The sequence below is a fragment of the Macroventuria anomochaeta genome, assembly GCF_010093625.1.
Source record: "Macroventuria anomochaeta strain CBS 525.71 unplaced genomic scaffold BU25scaffold_21, whole genome shotgun sequence".
NCBI lineage: Eukaryota > Fungi > Ascomycota > Dothideomycetes > Pleosporales > Didymellaceae > Macroventuria > Macroventuria anomochaeta.
Window position 1 is genome coordinate 319,706 of NW_022985382.1, and position 15,243 is coordinate 334,948.

Here is a 15,243-nt window from a genome sequence, read left to right on the forward strand (position 1 = left end):
TGGGCGTTCGTAGACTGCATGGTTTGGGTGCCGGCGTGCTTATGCGTGTGAGCTGCAGTGGCCTGTATTGTGTAACCCCGCCCAAGCAACCCTCGAGCTCCGACACACCACGACTTGACTTGATCACACCGCCACTGCATGACATCGCTATATCCCGAGGGCATCCCCGGAGCCCCCTGATAGAAAGAGTGAAGGAACACAGAGCCAACGCATGCAGTGCCACGAAAAACACGCCCGCTGGTGAACAGCACGCTTGGCCGCGCCATCCTTGTAACCTCCGTCATCCCGCTGGACTATTGATTGTATGCCTTCGGCGCGACCCACGTCCGCGCGACGGCCATAACATCATCTACTTCTATAGCACATTCGACGTTTCCGTCGTATATTCCAAACTCAGTTGTACCTGTCACTCCATCATACCACTCACCAAACCCAACCCAATTGCAGCGCACGCTGCGCCAGGCAGCATCATGGCGACCCAAATACCCATGATTTCAGTGCCGCTGAAGCAGACCAACGAGATCGACTGGATCCAGCCATTGAAGGGCTACATTCGGCAGACCTACGGCGATGACCCCGAACGCTACGCCGAGGAATGCGCGACTCTCAATCGATTACGGCAGGACATGCGGGGCGCAGGGAAGGACAGCGCAGCCGGGAGAGATCTGCTCTACAGATACTACGGCCAGCTGGAGTTGCTAGATCTCAGATTTCCGGTCGACGAGAACCACATCAAGATCAGCTTCACGTGGTATGCCCAGGACATCCGAGTGGGATAGGATATGGGCTGACATGACTAGGTTCGACGCATTCACGCACAAACCCACCTCCCAGTACTCCCTCGCCTACGAAAAAGCAAGCATCATCTTCAACATCTCCGCCGTCCTATCCTGCCACGCCGCGCACCAGAACCGCCACGAAGAAGTCGGGCTCAAGACGGCGTACCACTCGTTTCAGGCCTCGGCCGGCATGTTTACTTACATCAACGAGAACTTTCTGCACGCGCCCAGTCAGGATCTGGGCAGAGAGACGGTCAAGTGCCTGATCAGCATCATGCTGGCTCAGGCGCAGGAAGTGTTCCTCGAGAAGCAGATTGTGGATGGGAAGAAGGTGGGCTTGTTGGCCAAGTTGGCGAGTCAGGCGGCGTTCTTGTATACGCAGGCTACGGAGGGTGCGCAGGAGAACGTTACGAACGCGGTGTTTGAGAAGGTGTGGTTGTTGGTTTGTCAGGTGAGTACGCACAGTTGAGGGAGTTTGCTTGGTACTGACATGATGCAGATCAAGGCAAACCACATGGCCTCGGTAGCGCAATACTACCAAGCGCTGGCCGACGACGACGCCAACTCGCACGGCGTAGCCATCTGCAGATTACAAGTGGCGGAGACGAGCGCGCGAGATGGCAGCCGCCAGGCAAACAGCTTCCCCAACTCGGCGCCCGCGAACTCGAACTTGACATCTGAAACACATGCTATACTGGCTGAGATGACAAAGAAGCATCTCTCGAATGTACAAGAGAAGCTAGCAGAGTTCATGAAGGACAATGACTTCATCTACCATCAAGGTATCCCGAACGAGGCTTCGTTGACAGCGATCCCGAAGTTGCCTGCGGCGAAGGCGATACCTGTGAGCGAGCTCTATCAGGGCCAAGATATACAGAGGATTATTGGTCCCGATATCTTCCAAAAGATTGTACCCCTGGCAGTCACAGAATCTGCAAGTCTGTACGATGAGGAGAAGGCGAAGTTGATTCGTGCCGAGAGTGAAAGAGTCGAGGTCGCAAACGATGAGATGGCAGCGAGTCTCGACTACCTGAAGCTTCCGGACAGCTTGAATGTGCTGCGCGGAGGTATGGACCAGGATATGATGGTCGACTCGGACTTTCGAAAGTGGTGCGAGGATCTCGCTGGTCACCAATCATTTTCTTCGGCTTTCGACCAGCTGAACCGCGATAAGTCGGAGATCACCGACCAGTTGGATGCGAGCATGAAACAGTTGGACATGGAGGAGAGCGTTTGTGAGAAGATGCGAAGCAAGTATGGGGCAGAGTGGACACAGCAGCCCAGCTCCAGACTCACTGCGACACTGCGAAGCGATATCAGGAACTACCGTGGAGCGATTGACGAGGCGAGTACGAGCGATGCCCAGCTTTACAACACTTTCCGCCAGTGTGAGGCGGACTTCGATGAGATGCGTTCAGCTGGCGAAACGGACGAGGCCGATGTGCTGTACCAAAGAGCTATGATCAAGGCCGGTGCTCAGAAAGGGAAGAGCCCTGGGCCGGCGCAGGGAAACCTCATTGACGATGACTATGATGACGGCCCGACTGTGGCGGATCAGATTGCGGCCGTTGAAGACCTGTTACGGAAGCTGAACTTGGTCAAGAAGGAGCGAGCCCAGATATTGCTGGATCTCAAGGGCAAGGTATGTACACCTCTGCCCGCCGTTTGTGTGCACTTGCTGACTCATGCAGGTTCATTCTGACGATATTTCGAACGTTCTCATTCTCAACAAGAAAGCTATTGCGAACCAGGAGTCGCAACTCTTCAAAGCTGAACTCGAGAAGTTCCGACCGCACCAGAACCGCATCCTGCAAGCCAACCACAAGCAAGCGTCGCTACTCAAGGAACTCACACGCACATATTCGGACCTACTGAAGGACAAGCGCGTAAGATCTGAGCAGAGCAAGTACGAAGCCTTCTCGCGCCAGCGGAACACTGTCATGACGAAATACCGGAGGATCAACCAGAGCTTCAACGATCTCGTGGCCGGCCTCAACCGAGCACAACAGTTTTACTCGGAGATGAAGGAGACAGTATCAAGTCTGCAAAAGAATGTCGAGACCTTTGTCAACAATAGGAGGTCCGAAGGTGGCCAACTCCTCGCCCGCATCGAGCAAAGCAAGTCCCAAGGCGCAGACCACGAACAGCAGCGCCTCAAGGACCTCATGGAGCGCATGTCCATGGAACCCTCAGGTTCACCTGTCTCAGCCGGTAGCGGCGGACGTAAGAAGTCCGCACCACCTCCGCTGTCCTCCATACCCGGTTATCCCAGCACTTCAGCAGCAGGACACATGGCATACAACCCCGCAGCCTCGCCACCAGTAACGCCGCGCTACCCACCCACAACCCAACAACCCTTCATGTCGCCCCAGCAATCCTACGGCGGCGCAACAAGCAACTCATTCCAACCCCCTCCTCCCCGCCGCGAGTCCTACCAACAATACGGACAACCCCAACACCAGCATCAAACGAGTCAACCTTACAACCCAGCCCAACACCAATACAACCCCGTGTCCCCGCCAGCGCATCAACAATTCTTCTCCCCGCCCCCGGCGCAACATCAACAGCATCAGGCGTGGGGCCAGCCGCCCCAGCAGCAGCAGCAGCAGCAGCAGCAGCAGCAGCAGCAGCAGCAGCAGAATCAGTGGGGTCAGAATGTGCCTCAGGGTTATGTCCCGCCTCCGCCGCCGCCGGGGCCGCCGCCGCAGCAGGATTATAGTCACTTCTCGCAGGGGAGTTATCCGGGGGGTCCAGGGGGTTATGCACAGAGTGGACGACCGGGGCAGGGGCAGCAGCAACAAGGACAGCAGGGGAATGATGTGTGGGCGGGGTTGAGTGGGTGGAAATAGGTGCAGATCTAAGGGGTGTGAGGAAGTAGAGCTAGATGTGTAGGATCGCAAGGTTTGTTGGCGAAGAAAGGTTGGGTTGAGCGGGTGTAGATAGCGAGAGAAACAATCGGAGATGCACATGCAACCCTGTTCTTCTTCGCGATTGCTTTACATCGGCTTGGCCCTTTCCTTTTCACGAGTCGGTCGGTTGTGAGGTATGTACACGTTCACGAGTCTGCTGAGACTTCGGGATTGCGGTATGCTTCGACAGTTCAAGGAATGCATGCCTTGGATCAGTAACCTACTTCGAGGCAGTCTCTCCACCGAAGCGGATGGCAATGCCCTGTGGTCGTTGTGTGCTGGGGATGTGCTACAACAAAGGTCGGGAGGTGTGGAAGTCCAAGTAAATCGCCGGGTTCAAGAGCTCTAACTACATGCGTTTGGAATTCTTGGGGGAGAACGATGGCGGGGGGTGACGCTCCTGTGTGACGGTTCATGGGGTAAGGATGTCCCATGTACCACATGTTGGTGTAGTGGTTCCTACTCCCCTTGACAAGCACTTTCCACCCTCATCTGTATCGTAGATACGTCATGTGAACAGACCCTCCTGATGGCCACAAAAAAGTCCATCACAACAGACAGAATAGCAACACATCTTTGGACTATGCAGAGAAACCTCTCCTCATCACTCCCATAGTGACATCCCGTGGTGTGATCGAGGCTCCATGTACCGTTTGTGAAATCAGTACCTGGGTTTGAATGGGACACGACCATGATGGGATCTTCTGGATCGGGTGCTGTGCGGTTTCGGTTTAGGGGTTTGTCCATCCCGGTGGACGTTCTACGGAGTGATTCGGTTATTAAGATAGCTGCGCAGTTCGAGAACGAGGCGATAAAATACTGAAGGTAATCGAACAGTGTAGCTGGAGGGTCGAACAATCTGTTAACCGAAAAGCAGGTCGGGGAGATGGTGCGCGTCTAGGACAGCAGAAGAAAAAAGTATTGAATACGCGCACGAACATTGAGTGTCAACATGGCATCTGTGATCCCGCTACCGTAGGTCAAGTGCGTCGTAGCCACCAGAGTGTCACGACGCACTTCAAGACTGCAGTTGAGAAGGTGTCTGGCATGCTCACGCTACTTTGTTGGAAAAGAGTAGACATCGAGATAGTGACTATCTAAACTATCAGCGTCAAATCTAGAACGTGGACTAGGATACTCACGGGCTTGCATTAGGAACGTCGTCAGGGCGATCAGTGACAGCAGCCAACGTCGATTTCTGGCAGCCTTCAAGGACGCCCAAATCCAGAAGGATGATGCGTAGGATAGTGCGATACCATGGAATGGCGATTTTGTCTTATACGACATAGCCAGATAAGGTTGCAGTGTTCTGCAGGCATTGTCGATCGAATCCCACCATAATGTGATACCCCCAGAAACAAGGTCGGAATAATCGCAAACGGTGAGAAAGAGGAGTTATCGCCAAGTAGCTGAAGATTGGCCCGGTAGGCGAACAGTCCCTGACGCACAGTCAACGTTCGCGCGTACTTGAACAGTAATGCCGTTGCTACTAACAATGCCAGGACGTATGCAAGCAAACCAACCAAGTTGCGGATCCGTAGAGCTCTTTAGACGAGGTGGCGAAAGTACGTGTGGCGAGGTGAGCCTTCAACGCTCGCCTTGAGGCAAGGTCAAGTGACTTGAACAGATGCAGTACAGTCGTCCTTTGGACGATAGTTGAGCACAACCCAAGAACGCTGCTTGGGTTGCGACGAAGATGCAACGGTCTGTTTCTTTGCCGAGAGAACCGCAGCAGGGCTATAAATCTGCAGAACAACACGGAGAAGACAACGCAGAGTGTGATGGCGATCCGGTGGTTTACGAGTATACGTCGCTCAGTTGCAATTCGTGTGCCAAGTACACTTTCCCCCAAGGATTCTTCTTGGCCGTCTAACGAAGTTCGTAGAAGCTGAGCAAAGAACCGCTGTCTCATCTGAGCAGCTTTCTTGGGTAGATCGGAGTCGGCATCATTGAGATGTTGAAATCGTACTTGGTGCCTAGTAAAGCCGCCACCCCATGAAGTGGGGGCGATCGCCGGTAATGTAATTACTAACGAGCGATGACTGTGGACTATATTTGTACCACTCGAGACTAGAGTATATATCGTGTAATGCGGAGAAAATGAGAACGATTGATGGAACTGTTTCGCGGATCCGTTAGTAGTATTCCCTGTCGAAATCAAGGGACTACCAATGCAGGAACATGACGAGGAGTGCCAGCATGATCGACAGGCTAGTAGGACTTACCAGAAAGTACCAGCGTATCACAAGAGGCATCCATTGCGGATCTAACGATGTGTCAGGATGAAAAGTATCGCAGTTCTCGTACAAACGAACCTTTTGTGTCAAGCATTGAAGGGCTCTGACTAGCTACATTAGAATCTGACACATTTTGAACGCGAACACTCCGCTTTTGGCATAGTAGGCAAAGGAATAGATCACCATGAGAACTGTTGCGGTATACGGCGAATGGCCCGGCTTATGGTTTGCCCATTCATCTCGAAGATTCGTCATTTCAAAGTGGTGCGGATGGAGTGACAACGGTGAGCAAGATTGGTACAGTGTGAAGAGCCTCTTGGACTATCGAGTACCCTCATACCCCAATTTGGCCGAGCTCGGTGGGTCATATGCTTGCTGCTCGCTCGTATAGGTTAACTGCCCGTCCATGGTGGTCCGCGCTTTCTTACTTGCTCTTTGCTAAGCTTCCAAAAGCAATAAACCGAGAAAACGATTGTCGATCTGATCGGACAGTTTCGAGAACAGTCACCCGGGATTTACTGAAAAGCATCACATCCTTTGCGGCTTGCTTGGACTGCCACCACGAGGCGTCAGGAACTGTTGTGGTGTCAAAAGACGATCTCGAATCATCCATCTGATGATCGTAGGTAACGGCATCGATCCGAGGTTGGAGATGGCTGCGTTGTACTGAACGCCGGTACTGACGCGTCATTAAATGAAAATCCTCGACATCCTACAACCTTGACCACTCCCTCCCAGCAGCCTTCAACCCCGCCTCCCCATCAACTAGCACACACCACCCCTCTCCACCTCTCCCGCCATCTCCAGCTATCGCAGCTTTGAAATTCGCTTGCGCATACACCAGCACATCATCATTGAAGCTACCTGGTTGCAACCACACAGCAGGCACGCCAGCCTCCTTGGCCTCTTTCAGCAGCTGCTTGGTGACAGCCGGCGGTGTGATGATGGACAACGAGTAAGAAGAGGCGTCTGGGTCTGATAGTGCGGTCGGTGATGGGACGGTGGTGTGGTCGCGGTTGAGGACAGAGATGGTGGAAGAGCGGGGGTTGATGGGTGTTGCGGGGAGGGAGTGCTGGAGGTACCATGCGAACACTGATTGCAAATGTCAGATTTGTTCCAGTTGAATCAAATTATGGAGTTCAGATGCTGTATCGTTGCAATTACATACCTCTGTGTCCAAATTTGGAGGGGTCAGAGGATGCGCCTGCCACAGCGAAACGTGGTGACGAGAAGAATGTTTTGAGTGCGGCTTCCATGTCTGCGTCGCGCTTCTGACCTCTTGTTGTTGGCATGAGTGAAATGTTACTTGTAAAGGAAGTTGGGCTGTGATGTGCAAGAGCCAGAGGGGTGCAATGGGGAGAATTAATGGACCGAGGTATGCGTCACGTCATCGCTACGCGCCTCGCGTGCTCCAATAGAGCAGCGAGATGAGGCAGGTGAACCGTATCACACTCAATGAGTTCAACAATGCAGAGAACGAAAAACTGCTCATTCGATGCGTTGTATTGATTCGATAAAAGCTACAAAGTGCCCAGCGTTCTACTTGAACTCGGCAAATGCGAGCTCGTATGCCAGACCAAGAGTCAGCTTTGCATGCTGAAGCATGTGATCGAAGCTCAGATACTCGATCTTGTCCTCAGTCGTGTGAATCTTGTTATCAGAGTACTTGAAGTCAGACTCAATGACGAAGGCAGATGGGTAGCCAGCCTTGGATGCACTAGCGTGATCTGAGCAAGCGTAGCCGCACTTGGTCAGAATGTAAGGAATATCGCAGTACTCGGTGATGACCTCCTTGATGAAGTCGGTAAGGCCGGGGTCGACAAAATCGGTGATAACACCGACAGACTCTGGCTCGCCGTTGTCGAGTGTCTTCTGTACGTAGCCAGTCATGTCTTGCTGCAGCATGGCCTTGACATCTCGGCGCTCCTTTTGGTATGACTGGAAAATAGCTTGGCTTCCCAAGAGGCCACCTTCTTCAGCCGAGTACCAATGGAACTCAACTGTATTCTCTGCCTCACCCTTCAGGATATCCTCCGACTTGAGCAGCACCCGCAGTGCCTCCAAGATTGTTACGGTACCGCTGCCGTCGTCATCTGCACCAGGCGCAGCAAGAATGGAGGGGAGGAAGAGGTTGATGCTGTCTTGGTGTGCTCCAATCACAACAGTCTTGTTGCTCTTGCCTGGAATGGTGGCGATGATGCTAGACTGGCCCCACGGGTGAGGGAACGCCTTCACAAAAGCGTCCTTAGCACCGGCATCTTTCAAGGTGCCATCCACCTGTTTGAGTAACCATGCCGAAGACTGTGCGCCGTACTGTGATTTGTAATAGCGTGTGTGGAACGAAGTAAATGTCTCGAGGTGATTGCGCATGTTGTCCTTCTCGAGTTCCTTCAGTAGAGGTTTCACGGTCTTGTTGTATGCGGGTTTCGAGGGAAAGGTGACCTTCTCGGCAGCAATCTCACGACTAAGAGTACTGAGATCATCGCTGTTTGTGATGTCGAAGAAGTTGATGTTTTGCTGTGGCTATCAGTACTTCTTGCAGATGTCGGACGTCCTGTCCAAGATGACCGAGTACTTACACGTCTCAAAGCCCATTTCTCATCCTCGGTAACCCATCGTGTCTCACCAGGAGACAGCTCGATAAGATATTGGTCTGGCTCATCGACCGTAACTTGAGGGTTCTGGAGGACGATCTGTGGGTCCTTGGGGGTTGCAACAGCTACAGCAAGAGCCACGGTCGACAGGGACAGCAAGATAGAGGACTTCATGATCACTCGATATTGGTGATGTAGCTGCGATGAACGTTGTTGTTGCGGAGGTGCCTGGGGGTTGCTGCGGCGATTGAGTCCCGAGCTGTCCCGAAAAGGTTAGGCAGATGCCGTCATTGACCACGGTCACGCGTCGCGTTCAGCTGCCCAAGTGGGAGCTCTCCAACACATCTTCCGCAAAGACATCTCTCACACGCACTGAGTGACCAGCTAGACGGTAAATGAGTATTTGTTGGGTATCTCGGACAGAAGGAAGACTAAAGTACAGGAGAGGCGATACGATTTAACCAATCACACAAAACCAGAGAACGATATGCAGCCATACCCTGGACACTGCTCCAAACGTAACTTTACGATCCCGCATTGCTTTCCGGTGTCATCGGTCCGGGGTTCAACCCAATGAATGGTGTCAACAGGTTGCCTGAGGCTCGACGCTTTGATGTAACGGGTAGGGGATCCTCGGATCGACTCCGCTTGTTTGCTCTCCTTGCAGCAGTTTCGTTGTTTTCGATAACGGTCTCGATGGCTTTCCGAAACCGTTGTCTTGGGTTATTCTTGGCCTGATGGACAATGTCAACGAGGCGTTGAAGCCGCTGACCAGGACTGTTCTTTTCCATCTTTACCCAATCGATGCGCCGTAGCGGTACAACTGTCTCGCAGGCGGTTATGAGCGCTTGAGCCCATTCCTCAATTTTCTTTTTTGACAGGTCCTGTTTCTGCAACGAGAATCGCAGACTGACTCCCGCTTCTTCTGGCGGTTGATTTTTGAACTTGATCGCAAGCTCCTTGGCTTCCTCTGTAGTCTGCTCGCTGAGTGGCTTCAGCTGTACATGCCGGTTATCATTCTTCTTCAACCGATCGAATAGGTACGCAGGACTGTCGCAATCCTTATTTATCTCTTCCAAGAGCTTAGTCGTCAAGATGCTCTGATCGTCCGGATCGTTTAGGAATTTTTCCAGTGTGGCGACCAAACGTTCGGTGAACGACGTCGGACACGGAGCCGGTGTAGTCTCGTCCCTGTCGCACGCTGCGAGTAAGTCATATATTCTGCGGCTATCATCAGAGCCTTTGTGGCCTCTGCTTGCGAAGCAACAGTCCAGAATTGTGAATACGTCTGGCTCTACACCTTTCTTGAAAAGCAGTTCCTCGGCGATGTCCCAGTAAGCAATGGCGTGGTGTTTACCTCTCTTCACCTTGTGTGCGTCGGTCGTTCTAGTGTCAAGGTCAGTAGGGTGATGTCTATCGACTTTGGCCACTTACGCAGCAAACGCCAATCTCCCATCAGAACCTAGTTGAAGGCCATGTCCGGTATAGTATATGATCATGAGGTTATTGGCTCCATCATGTTTGGCTATGTGTTGGGCGATAGCCAAGTTGAGGGTGTTTTGAGGTTTCTCGTCTTTTGTATTAAGGCAAACGACTGGATCGACAGAAAACCCGAAGCGTCGAAATACATGTTCAAGCTTCCTGATCTGGTGGGTGTCGAGGTCAGCACTAATCATGGTACCGTTCGCTTTTCGACAGCATTTTCGACTACTCACCTCTTGGTCATGACCGACACGATAGTCATCGATGTCAGGATGCCATCGTACCATGAGCACAGATACTTCCTCGTAGCTGTTGGGTATCTTCAGTTTGTCTTTGATGGCATTCTCGAACCAGGCTTGTCTTTGCGTTTCCATTTTCTTCTCGTCGTCGTTGATCGAGAGTTTGCAACTCTCGTCGCGGGAGGGCGCATCAGGCACAACATGTACGTCGACATCAACGTCGCCATGTTTCTCGACGCTGACCTCAACAGTCGGACCGTCAGGCTGAGGCTGCTGTGTCGCCATAATGGTTCACCGCTACAGGGTAGCCGTTCACACGCGTAGCCTCACTGCTTTTGTAGCGCGAGGCCCGCTTCATGTTCTGTCAGCTTACGGACTGAAGGACTATGAAGGCGGAGTGGGTGGGGGACTGATTTTGGGGGCTGCTTGAGGAAACGCTGCGCGAGTATTGAAATACAGCCTCGTTGCCTTGTTGCCTGCAGGCCTGCGAACACCTCGTAAATACATGCGGGTACTAGCGCTGGCCGTGGAAGCCACACCGCGTTGAAGGACCAACCACATGTGTTACCGCCCCACCCTTTTCGTGCTACCCCTGCGAGTCCACAGCCGTGCTATGCGGGGGTGTTGAGGGTGGAAGGCAGCAGAACACCATGTTGCAAGTATCGTGTTTAAAGGCGCACGATGAGCGCTGGACGCTATCGATACGTTTAAGGAACCCTCTGCTTCGCTGTCTGCTCGACAGGAAGTGCATTTCTATTCTGTTGATATTTTAGGCCCGTCTCCAGACTTGATTCAGATATTCTGTATATGGAGAGCTCTTTCGAAACACAGCCCAGTACCATGCAGGACGACAAGGCTTCCTCAGAAGAAGAAGCGCAACAGGTGTGTTAGCACCCTCAGTCCCTCTACAGGTGACATACTAACAACAATCTCCAGTCGTTTGATTACGGGGGGCAGACAAAATCTAGTGTTAACTACGAAGACCCTGTAGCAAAAGATGTACGTTCTCGACAACTACACGATGTTGGCCAAAGCTGGACTGACACTAGCTTTCCGCCCAGATACCACGCAGATTCAAGCCGGGGGAACGAGTGAAATTGAGGGTGGAGGAACAAAGCAAGGAATTCGGCAAGGTCGTAACATGGCCACTTTTCGAAGTCCAGGCCTTTCAAGGGCACAAATCAATTGGGTGGTCGTACCAGTTGCTGGATATCACATCCCGGGTTCTGTACAAGAATGGTCATTATTTCGATCAGTCGTTGCTGAAGAAGGAAAAGCGCTGACTGACTGTGGAGGGTGGTACGGGCGAGGCTGAATCACCGATGCAAGCTGACAGGCTGAGTATGCATGATGGTGGGGTCTACGCTTGAGACACCAAGAACCGGTCAGTCATCAGCAACGTTTATAGCGAGAGGGACAAGTCCCATATGGACATCATTCACGAGCCGTCAAAGCATTCGAAAGCTCATCATCATGTTCCCAAGATGGATGCTCAAGCAAGAGAATGCCACCAAAGATATCGAAAGCGGATCAGGAATGAACTCAGGTAGTCCGGGCCATGACCATGTCAGCCTGCAAAGCCCTACCTCTACTATGGTGGGCTCGCCAACTACCAGTATGAGCTCGGTCTAGTCTTTACACGCACCACTGAGATGTCCAGGCTCCAAACATACTGTCTTGACGACCGAGAAACAACATCAGAGAGCTGTCCAGAAAGATCGTGCCGATGACGAAAGGGCAGCACAGAAAGAGATCAGGGAGACAATCACAATGAAATGTACGATTACGCATCGCGGCATCGTTGACTAGCCATGCTCACAAAACTTAGTGGAGAGTTACCCAAGAGGGTATCCTTCCCAGGCCGCTTTCCAGTCCAGCGAGTCCAGTTTCTCCATCTATCGATCGTTCGACTATCTGCATTCTCGAGTTATCCTTGATCTGCAAGATGAGCTTCGTTGTCTTGAATCGGATTTGAGCGAGCTGGACGAAGAGGACGGCTTTGCGCCTGACATGGAACGTAGAAATAGTGTTCGATCTCGCGAACTGGACCTCGAGGCCGCAGGCTCGGAGGATGGTTTATCGCCCCGTTCGGCTCTACTTTCCACTATTCGCGACAAGCTTGTGCGCTACGATGAGATTCTCTTGAAAGCAAGAGAACTCAACACTTTTCAAAGACCAAGCAACCGTGATTACAGAAGTCTTAGACATTGGTGTCGGGCGAAGAAACCATTGGTAGATGAGGAACAGGTTTTCGTCATGCGTAAGGAGGACCTAATCAGTCTCAGACAAGGTAGAGAGTGGGCCGGCTTTGATGGCTGGATCGAGTCGTCCATCAAGAGGTTACCGAAGTGCATAAAACAAGTAGGTTCACCCAGCCACACCATTCCTCAACGCCCACTGACCCACTGACAGTCTCTATTCACCACACCTGAGTTGCGCGAAAAGACTAAGGACGCTTCGATCGAGTACTACTCGCCTTCTCGAGTGGAGAAACTCGTCGGTCTCATCATCACATTGATTATCTTCGTGCTGCTTGTTTTACCTGTGGTTGCGATGTACAAGCTGACATCCGTCGGGAACCGGAACTCGACTCTCGATGCTGTTGGCCTGCTGGTTGTTTTCACACTGCTCTTCTCAGCAGCCATGTCTCTCCTGACTAAAGCCAAGCGACACGAGCTGTTCGCTGCGTCAGCCGCTTACTGTGCGGTGCTGGTCGTGTTCATCTCGAACTTCAGCAATGATGGCAATCCAAACTCTATGGGTGGCGGCAGAGGAGCCTGACTTCCAATTGAAGTAGCCGTTGTTCCTCATTGTACACGCGCGTGCATAGCCACGGCGTGCCCTTTTGCCTTGCAATCCCGACGGAATCCAATTATTGCAATCAAAATCCGTCTCCATGTGATCGCCGAGGTTCAAACCTACTCTTTTCGCTAAAAATTGGATGTGTGGATGAGCTTCAAAGGAAGGAGGATTGGCCCTTGTCCTGATCAACCGCACCATGAATCTTACATGAGCTGAGCCAGATTTCTACTTTGACGACTCCTTCACGCGCGTACTTTCTTTGCCAAGTCGTGCCCATTTATGCAGCATGGAACAAAGCCTAACGCCCATCCAAGCGTGCCGGGACGCACGGTGTGACGGGACAAGTTTGCACTTCGGAGCATCGCCATCTCTGATACGCAAGCTGATAGAGTTGTAATTAATGTATAATAACTTGTAGTAGTTGCTGGACCCCCCCTTGTGCACAGACCACATGCTGAAGGGAGAAGAGTGGTACGGTGATGCAAGAGTCTGAGACTGCCGGGAGCATATTCTTAGGTACTAGACCCTGACCCATACCTTCACCACCACTCACAACCTCTGCTTCTGCCAAGCCTGTTATCACACATAGCACCACCGTCATGAACCCGCTACCCTTCTTTCACTACCACCATTCTAACGTAGTATTGAGCAACGCTGTCGCCAGTAGGGAGATTATTGTCATCCCTACTAGAACCTTCTTGCCTGCGCGGTAAGTGTGATACCTACGTCACCCAGGTCCAAAGTCCAACATTTTGTGGGATCTCACATACTCAAAAAGAGGAGGGGGTTAGCAAATACTACAAGTCACCCATATAAATGTTCTGCAGCCAATTCCTCCTCAGAGCATCAGCCTCCGGCAACGATCGCAGCGGTATTGAGGTTGCTGTCGACCCTTTCGTCGATGCCGTCAATCGATCCTACGTCGATACCTGTCTGCGGGAGGCGGGTGAAGGATTCCCCGATCACCGGCACGTGATAGGTAGCTTATATCGAGCTTCTGCTCACCTGCAACACAACAGAGAACCACCCAGTCTTGACAATACCCCCTGTCCATTCGCGACCACGAGGGAGATTGTTGAGATCGGTGGGCTTGATGCAGAGTACAATCACGGAAGATGCTGTCCCAAAGCCTTAAATGCCCTTTTAAGCTGAGGAGGATATAGTCTGGGAGTTTCGCCGGTCGAGAGCGAAAATGTCATGTTCTATGGCCGGTGAATAGCAGCTGCTATCCGTCCTGCATGAAAGGAGTGAGGCTTGGCAGCAAACAAGTCCTCACTATACTATGAGCTTTCTCAGGGAGGAGATCGATCATCCATCAATCACATTGTTGTCGTCTCATCGCACATAGAAATTCTCCCGCCATCCCGCCCTATCTCGCAACTCTTGTAGAACTCTCTCATGACTCTCTCTTATTTGGTGTTCTGGTTGTTGGGTTTTTTGGGTTTGATTTTAGGTAGTTATGTAGCCGGCCGGCCTTCTGCCTCAGGCAAGATCTTGACTCCTTCACAAGTACTGTTGAAGGCTTCTTCTCATCCTGTCTTCTCTGGACAGAAGCAGCCTGCGCCCCCAACCCAAGCATTCACTAAACTACCCCTCCTAGCGATGAGTGACAGCATAGATCTCGAAAAGCGTACCAATATATCGGAATGTGCTAATGCACTTGGCAAGCAGGCAGCCTGCAGTAGCGTGTTTAGACATCGCCGTATTTCTGCAAACACATGCGAGTGAGCGCAAATAGATGTTGGCGGTGAACAATATAAATAAACAGTCGTTCTTTGGTAGATGATTCTATTGTATACAGGCAACGTTTGCCTACTCTGTGTGGAGTTTTGATGTTCTGATACCAACCTTCGCTAGCCCACGTACTATCCTTGATTTTCTACTCGTGCGCATACCTTCAGTACTCTCCGGCCTTCCAGAATGAAAAGAGACGCGGTTCTGCTCTTGCAACGCGAGCAGCTGGCGATAGTGTTGATGACAAGCGCGAGTCGTCGGGTGGTCCTCTCCAAGAACAGTGCCGTATGCAGCGCATGCTTGTTCATACAAAAAGCGAGAGTCATCGTAGCGAAGCTGCTTTGCAAGAAGGTGAGCAAGGCTGTACATGCTCGTCAGGGTGCCTGGGTGCTCCTCTCCTGACACCTTCTTTCTCAGCGCTAGCGTCTCGCGATGCATCTTCTCTGCCTCAGCGTACTTTCCCTGAT

General features: G+C 52.0%; 9 protein-coding genes across 9 annotated transcripts in view; 3 read left to right on the forward strand and 6 right to left on the reverse strand.

Moving 5' to 3' along the window:
- The first annotated feature begins 121 nt into the window (after window positions 1–121).
- On the forward strand, window positions 122–3,833 carry BU25DRAFT_395159 (vacuolar protein-sorting protein bro1). The gene is made up of 4 exons (XM_033704774.1): window positions 122–751; window positions 801–1,230; window positions 1,279–2,421; window positions 2,471–3,833. The coding sequence occupies exons 1-4, from the start codon at window positions 471–473 to the stop codon at window positions 3,626–3,628; spliced, it is 3,012 nt and encodes a 1,003-aa protein (XP_033560597.1). The 5' UTR covers window positions 122–470; the 3' UTR covers window positions 3,629–3,833.
- A 718-nt stretch (window positions 3,834–4,551) lies between these two features.
- BU25DRAFT_97872 (uncharacterized protein) lies at window positions 4,552–5,082 on the reverse strand. The gene is made up of 2 exons (XM_033712290.1): window positions 4,831–5,082; window positions 4,552–4,781 (listed from the first exon to the last, which is right to left on the reverse strand). The coding sequence occupies exons 1-2, from the start codon at window positions 4,973–4,975 to the stop codon at window positions 4,669–4,671; spliced, it is 258 nt and encodes an 85-aa protein (XP_033560598.1). The 5' UTR covers window positions 4,976–5,082; the 3' UTR covers window positions 4,552–4,668.
- A 41-nt stretch (window positions 5,083–5,123) lies between these two features.
- BU25DRAFT_97919 (uncharacterized protein) lies at window positions 5,124–6,184 on the reverse strand. The gene is made up of 3 exons (XM_033712291.1): window positions 6,004–6,184; window positions 5,914–5,954; window positions 5,124–5,807 (listed from the first exon to the last, which is right to left on the reverse strand). Exons 1-3 carry the CDS (start codon window positions 6,017–6,019, stop codon window positions 5,178–5,180), a joined length of 687 nt encoding a protein of 228 aa, XP_033560599.1. The 5' UTR covers window positions 6,020–6,184; the 3' UTR covers window positions 5,124–5,177.
- Window positions 6,185–6,589: 405 nt separating this feature from the next.
- On the reverse strand, window positions 6,590–7,267 carry BU25DRAFT_97921 (NAD(P)-binding protein). The gene is made up of 2 exons (XM_033712292.1): window positions 7,094–7,267; window positions 6,590–7,017 (listed from the first exon to the last, which is right to left on the reverse strand). The coding sequence occupies exons 1-2, from the start codon at window positions 7,215–7,217 to the stop codon at window positions 6,638–6,640; spliced, it is 504 nt and encodes a 167-aa protein (XP_033560600.1). The 5' UTR covers window positions 7,218–7,267; the 3' UTR covers window positions 6,590–6,637.
- A 197-nt stretch (window positions 7,268–7,464) lies between these two features.
- Window positions 7,465–8,693, reverse strand: BU25DRAFT_422578 (leucine aminopeptidase 1; the record flags this gene model as incomplete). The annotated part of the gene is made up of 2 exons (XM_033708158.1): window positions 7,465–8,442; window positions 8,505–8,693. 2 exons carry the CDS (start codon window positions 8,691–8,693, stop codon window positions 7,465–7,467), a joined length of 1,167 nt encoding a protein of 388 aa, XP_033560601.1.
- Window positions 8,694–8,868: 175 nt separating this feature from the next.
- On the reverse strand, window positions 8,869–10,443 carry BU25DRAFT_98040 (uncharacterized protein). Its single transcript, XM_033712293.1, has 3 exons — window positions 10,235–10,443; window positions 9,954–10,187; window positions 8,869–9,905 (listed from the first exon to the last, which is right to left on the reverse strand). The coding sequence occupies exons 1-3, from the start codon at window positions 10,261–10,263 to the stop codon at window positions 9,044–9,046; spliced, it is 1,125 nt and encodes a 374-aa protein (XP_033560602.1). The 5' UTR covers window positions 10,264–10,443; the 3' UTR covers window positions 8,869–9,043.
- Window positions 10,444–12,064: 1,621 nt separating this feature from the next.
- On the forward strand, window positions 12,065–13,021 carry BU25DRAFT_343768 (uncharacterized protein; the record flags this gene model as incomplete). The annotated part of the gene is made up of 2 exons (XM_033702973.1): window positions 12,065–12,601; window positions 12,653–13,021. Coding segments are annotated over 2 exons (906 nt in total), but the record flags the coding sequence as incomplete, so codon positions are not given.
- A 123-nt stretch (window positions 13,022–13,144) lies between these two features.
- On the forward strand, window positions 13,145–14,770 carry BU25DRAFT_472135 (uncharacterized protein; the record flags this gene model as incomplete). The annotated part of the gene is made up of 3 exons (XM_033710837.1): window positions 13,145–13,751; window positions 13,870–14,126; window positions 14,496–14,770. The coding sequence occupies exons 1-3, from the start codon at window positions 13,642–13,644 to the stop codon at window positions 14,768–14,770; spliced, it is 642 nt and encodes a 213-aa protein (XP_033560604.1). The 5' UTR covers window positions 13,145–13,641.
- A 27-nt stretch (window positions 14,771–14,797) lies between these two features.
- The window catches only part of BU25DRAFT_98069 (kinesin light chain 1), a 4,051-nt gene continuing 3,605 nt past the window's right edge, over window positions 14,798–15,243 (reverse strand). Inside the window, exon 3 of the mRNA XM_033712294.1 lies at window positions 14,798–15,223. Within this exon, the coding sequence (XP_033560605.1) occupies window positions 14,855–15,223 (369 nt within the window). The 3' untranslated portion in view covers window positions 14,798–14,854. The remainder of the gene's footprint in view (window positions 15,224–15,243) is intronic.

Coding starts and splice junctions, on each gene's coding strand:
- BU25DRAFT_395159 (XM_033704774.1), top strand. CDS start 471: ATGGCGACCCAAATACCCATGATTTCAGTGCCGCTGAAGCAGACCAAC. Junction 1,231..1,278: donor TGTGGTTGTTGGTTTGTCAG/GTGAGTACGCAC, acceptor GACATGATGCAG/ATCAAGGCAAACCACATGGC. Junction 2,422..2,470: donor TGCTGGATCTCAAGGGCAAG/GTATGTACACCT, acceptor TGACTCATGCAG/GTTCATTCTGACGATATTTC.
- BU25DRAFT_97872 (XM_033712290.1), bottom strand. CDS start 4,975: ATGTCGTATAAGACAAAATCGCCATTCCATGGTATCGCACTATCCTAC. Junction 4,782..4,830: donor GACGTTCCTAATGCAAGCCC/GTGAGTATCCTA, acceptor TAGTTTAGATAG/TCACTATCTCGATGTCTACT.
- BU25DRAFT_97919 (XM_033712291.1), bottom strand. Junction 5,808..5,913: donor TGATACGCTGGTACTTTCTG/GTAAGTCCTACT, acceptor TCCGCGAAACAG/TTCCATCAATCGTTCTCATT.
- BU25DRAFT_97921 (XM_033712292.1), bottom strand. CDS start 7,217: ATGCCAACAACAAGAGGTCAGAAGCGCGACGCAGACATGGAAGCCGCA. Junction 7,018..7,093: donor CTCCAAATTTGGACACAGAG/GTATGTAATTGC, acceptor ATTTGCAATCAG/TGTTCGCATGGTACCTCCAG.
- BU25DRAFT_98040 (XM_033712293.1), bottom strand. CDS start 10,263: ATGACTATCGTGTCGGTCATGACCAAGAG. Junction 10,188..10,234: donor GTGTCGGTCATGACCAAGAG/GTGAGTAGTCGA, acceptor TACCATGATTAG/TGCTGACCTCGACACCCACC. Junction 9,906..9,953: donor GGGAGATTGGCGTTTGCTGC/GTAAGTGGCCAA, acceptor CCTTGACACTAG/AACGACCGACGCACACAAGG.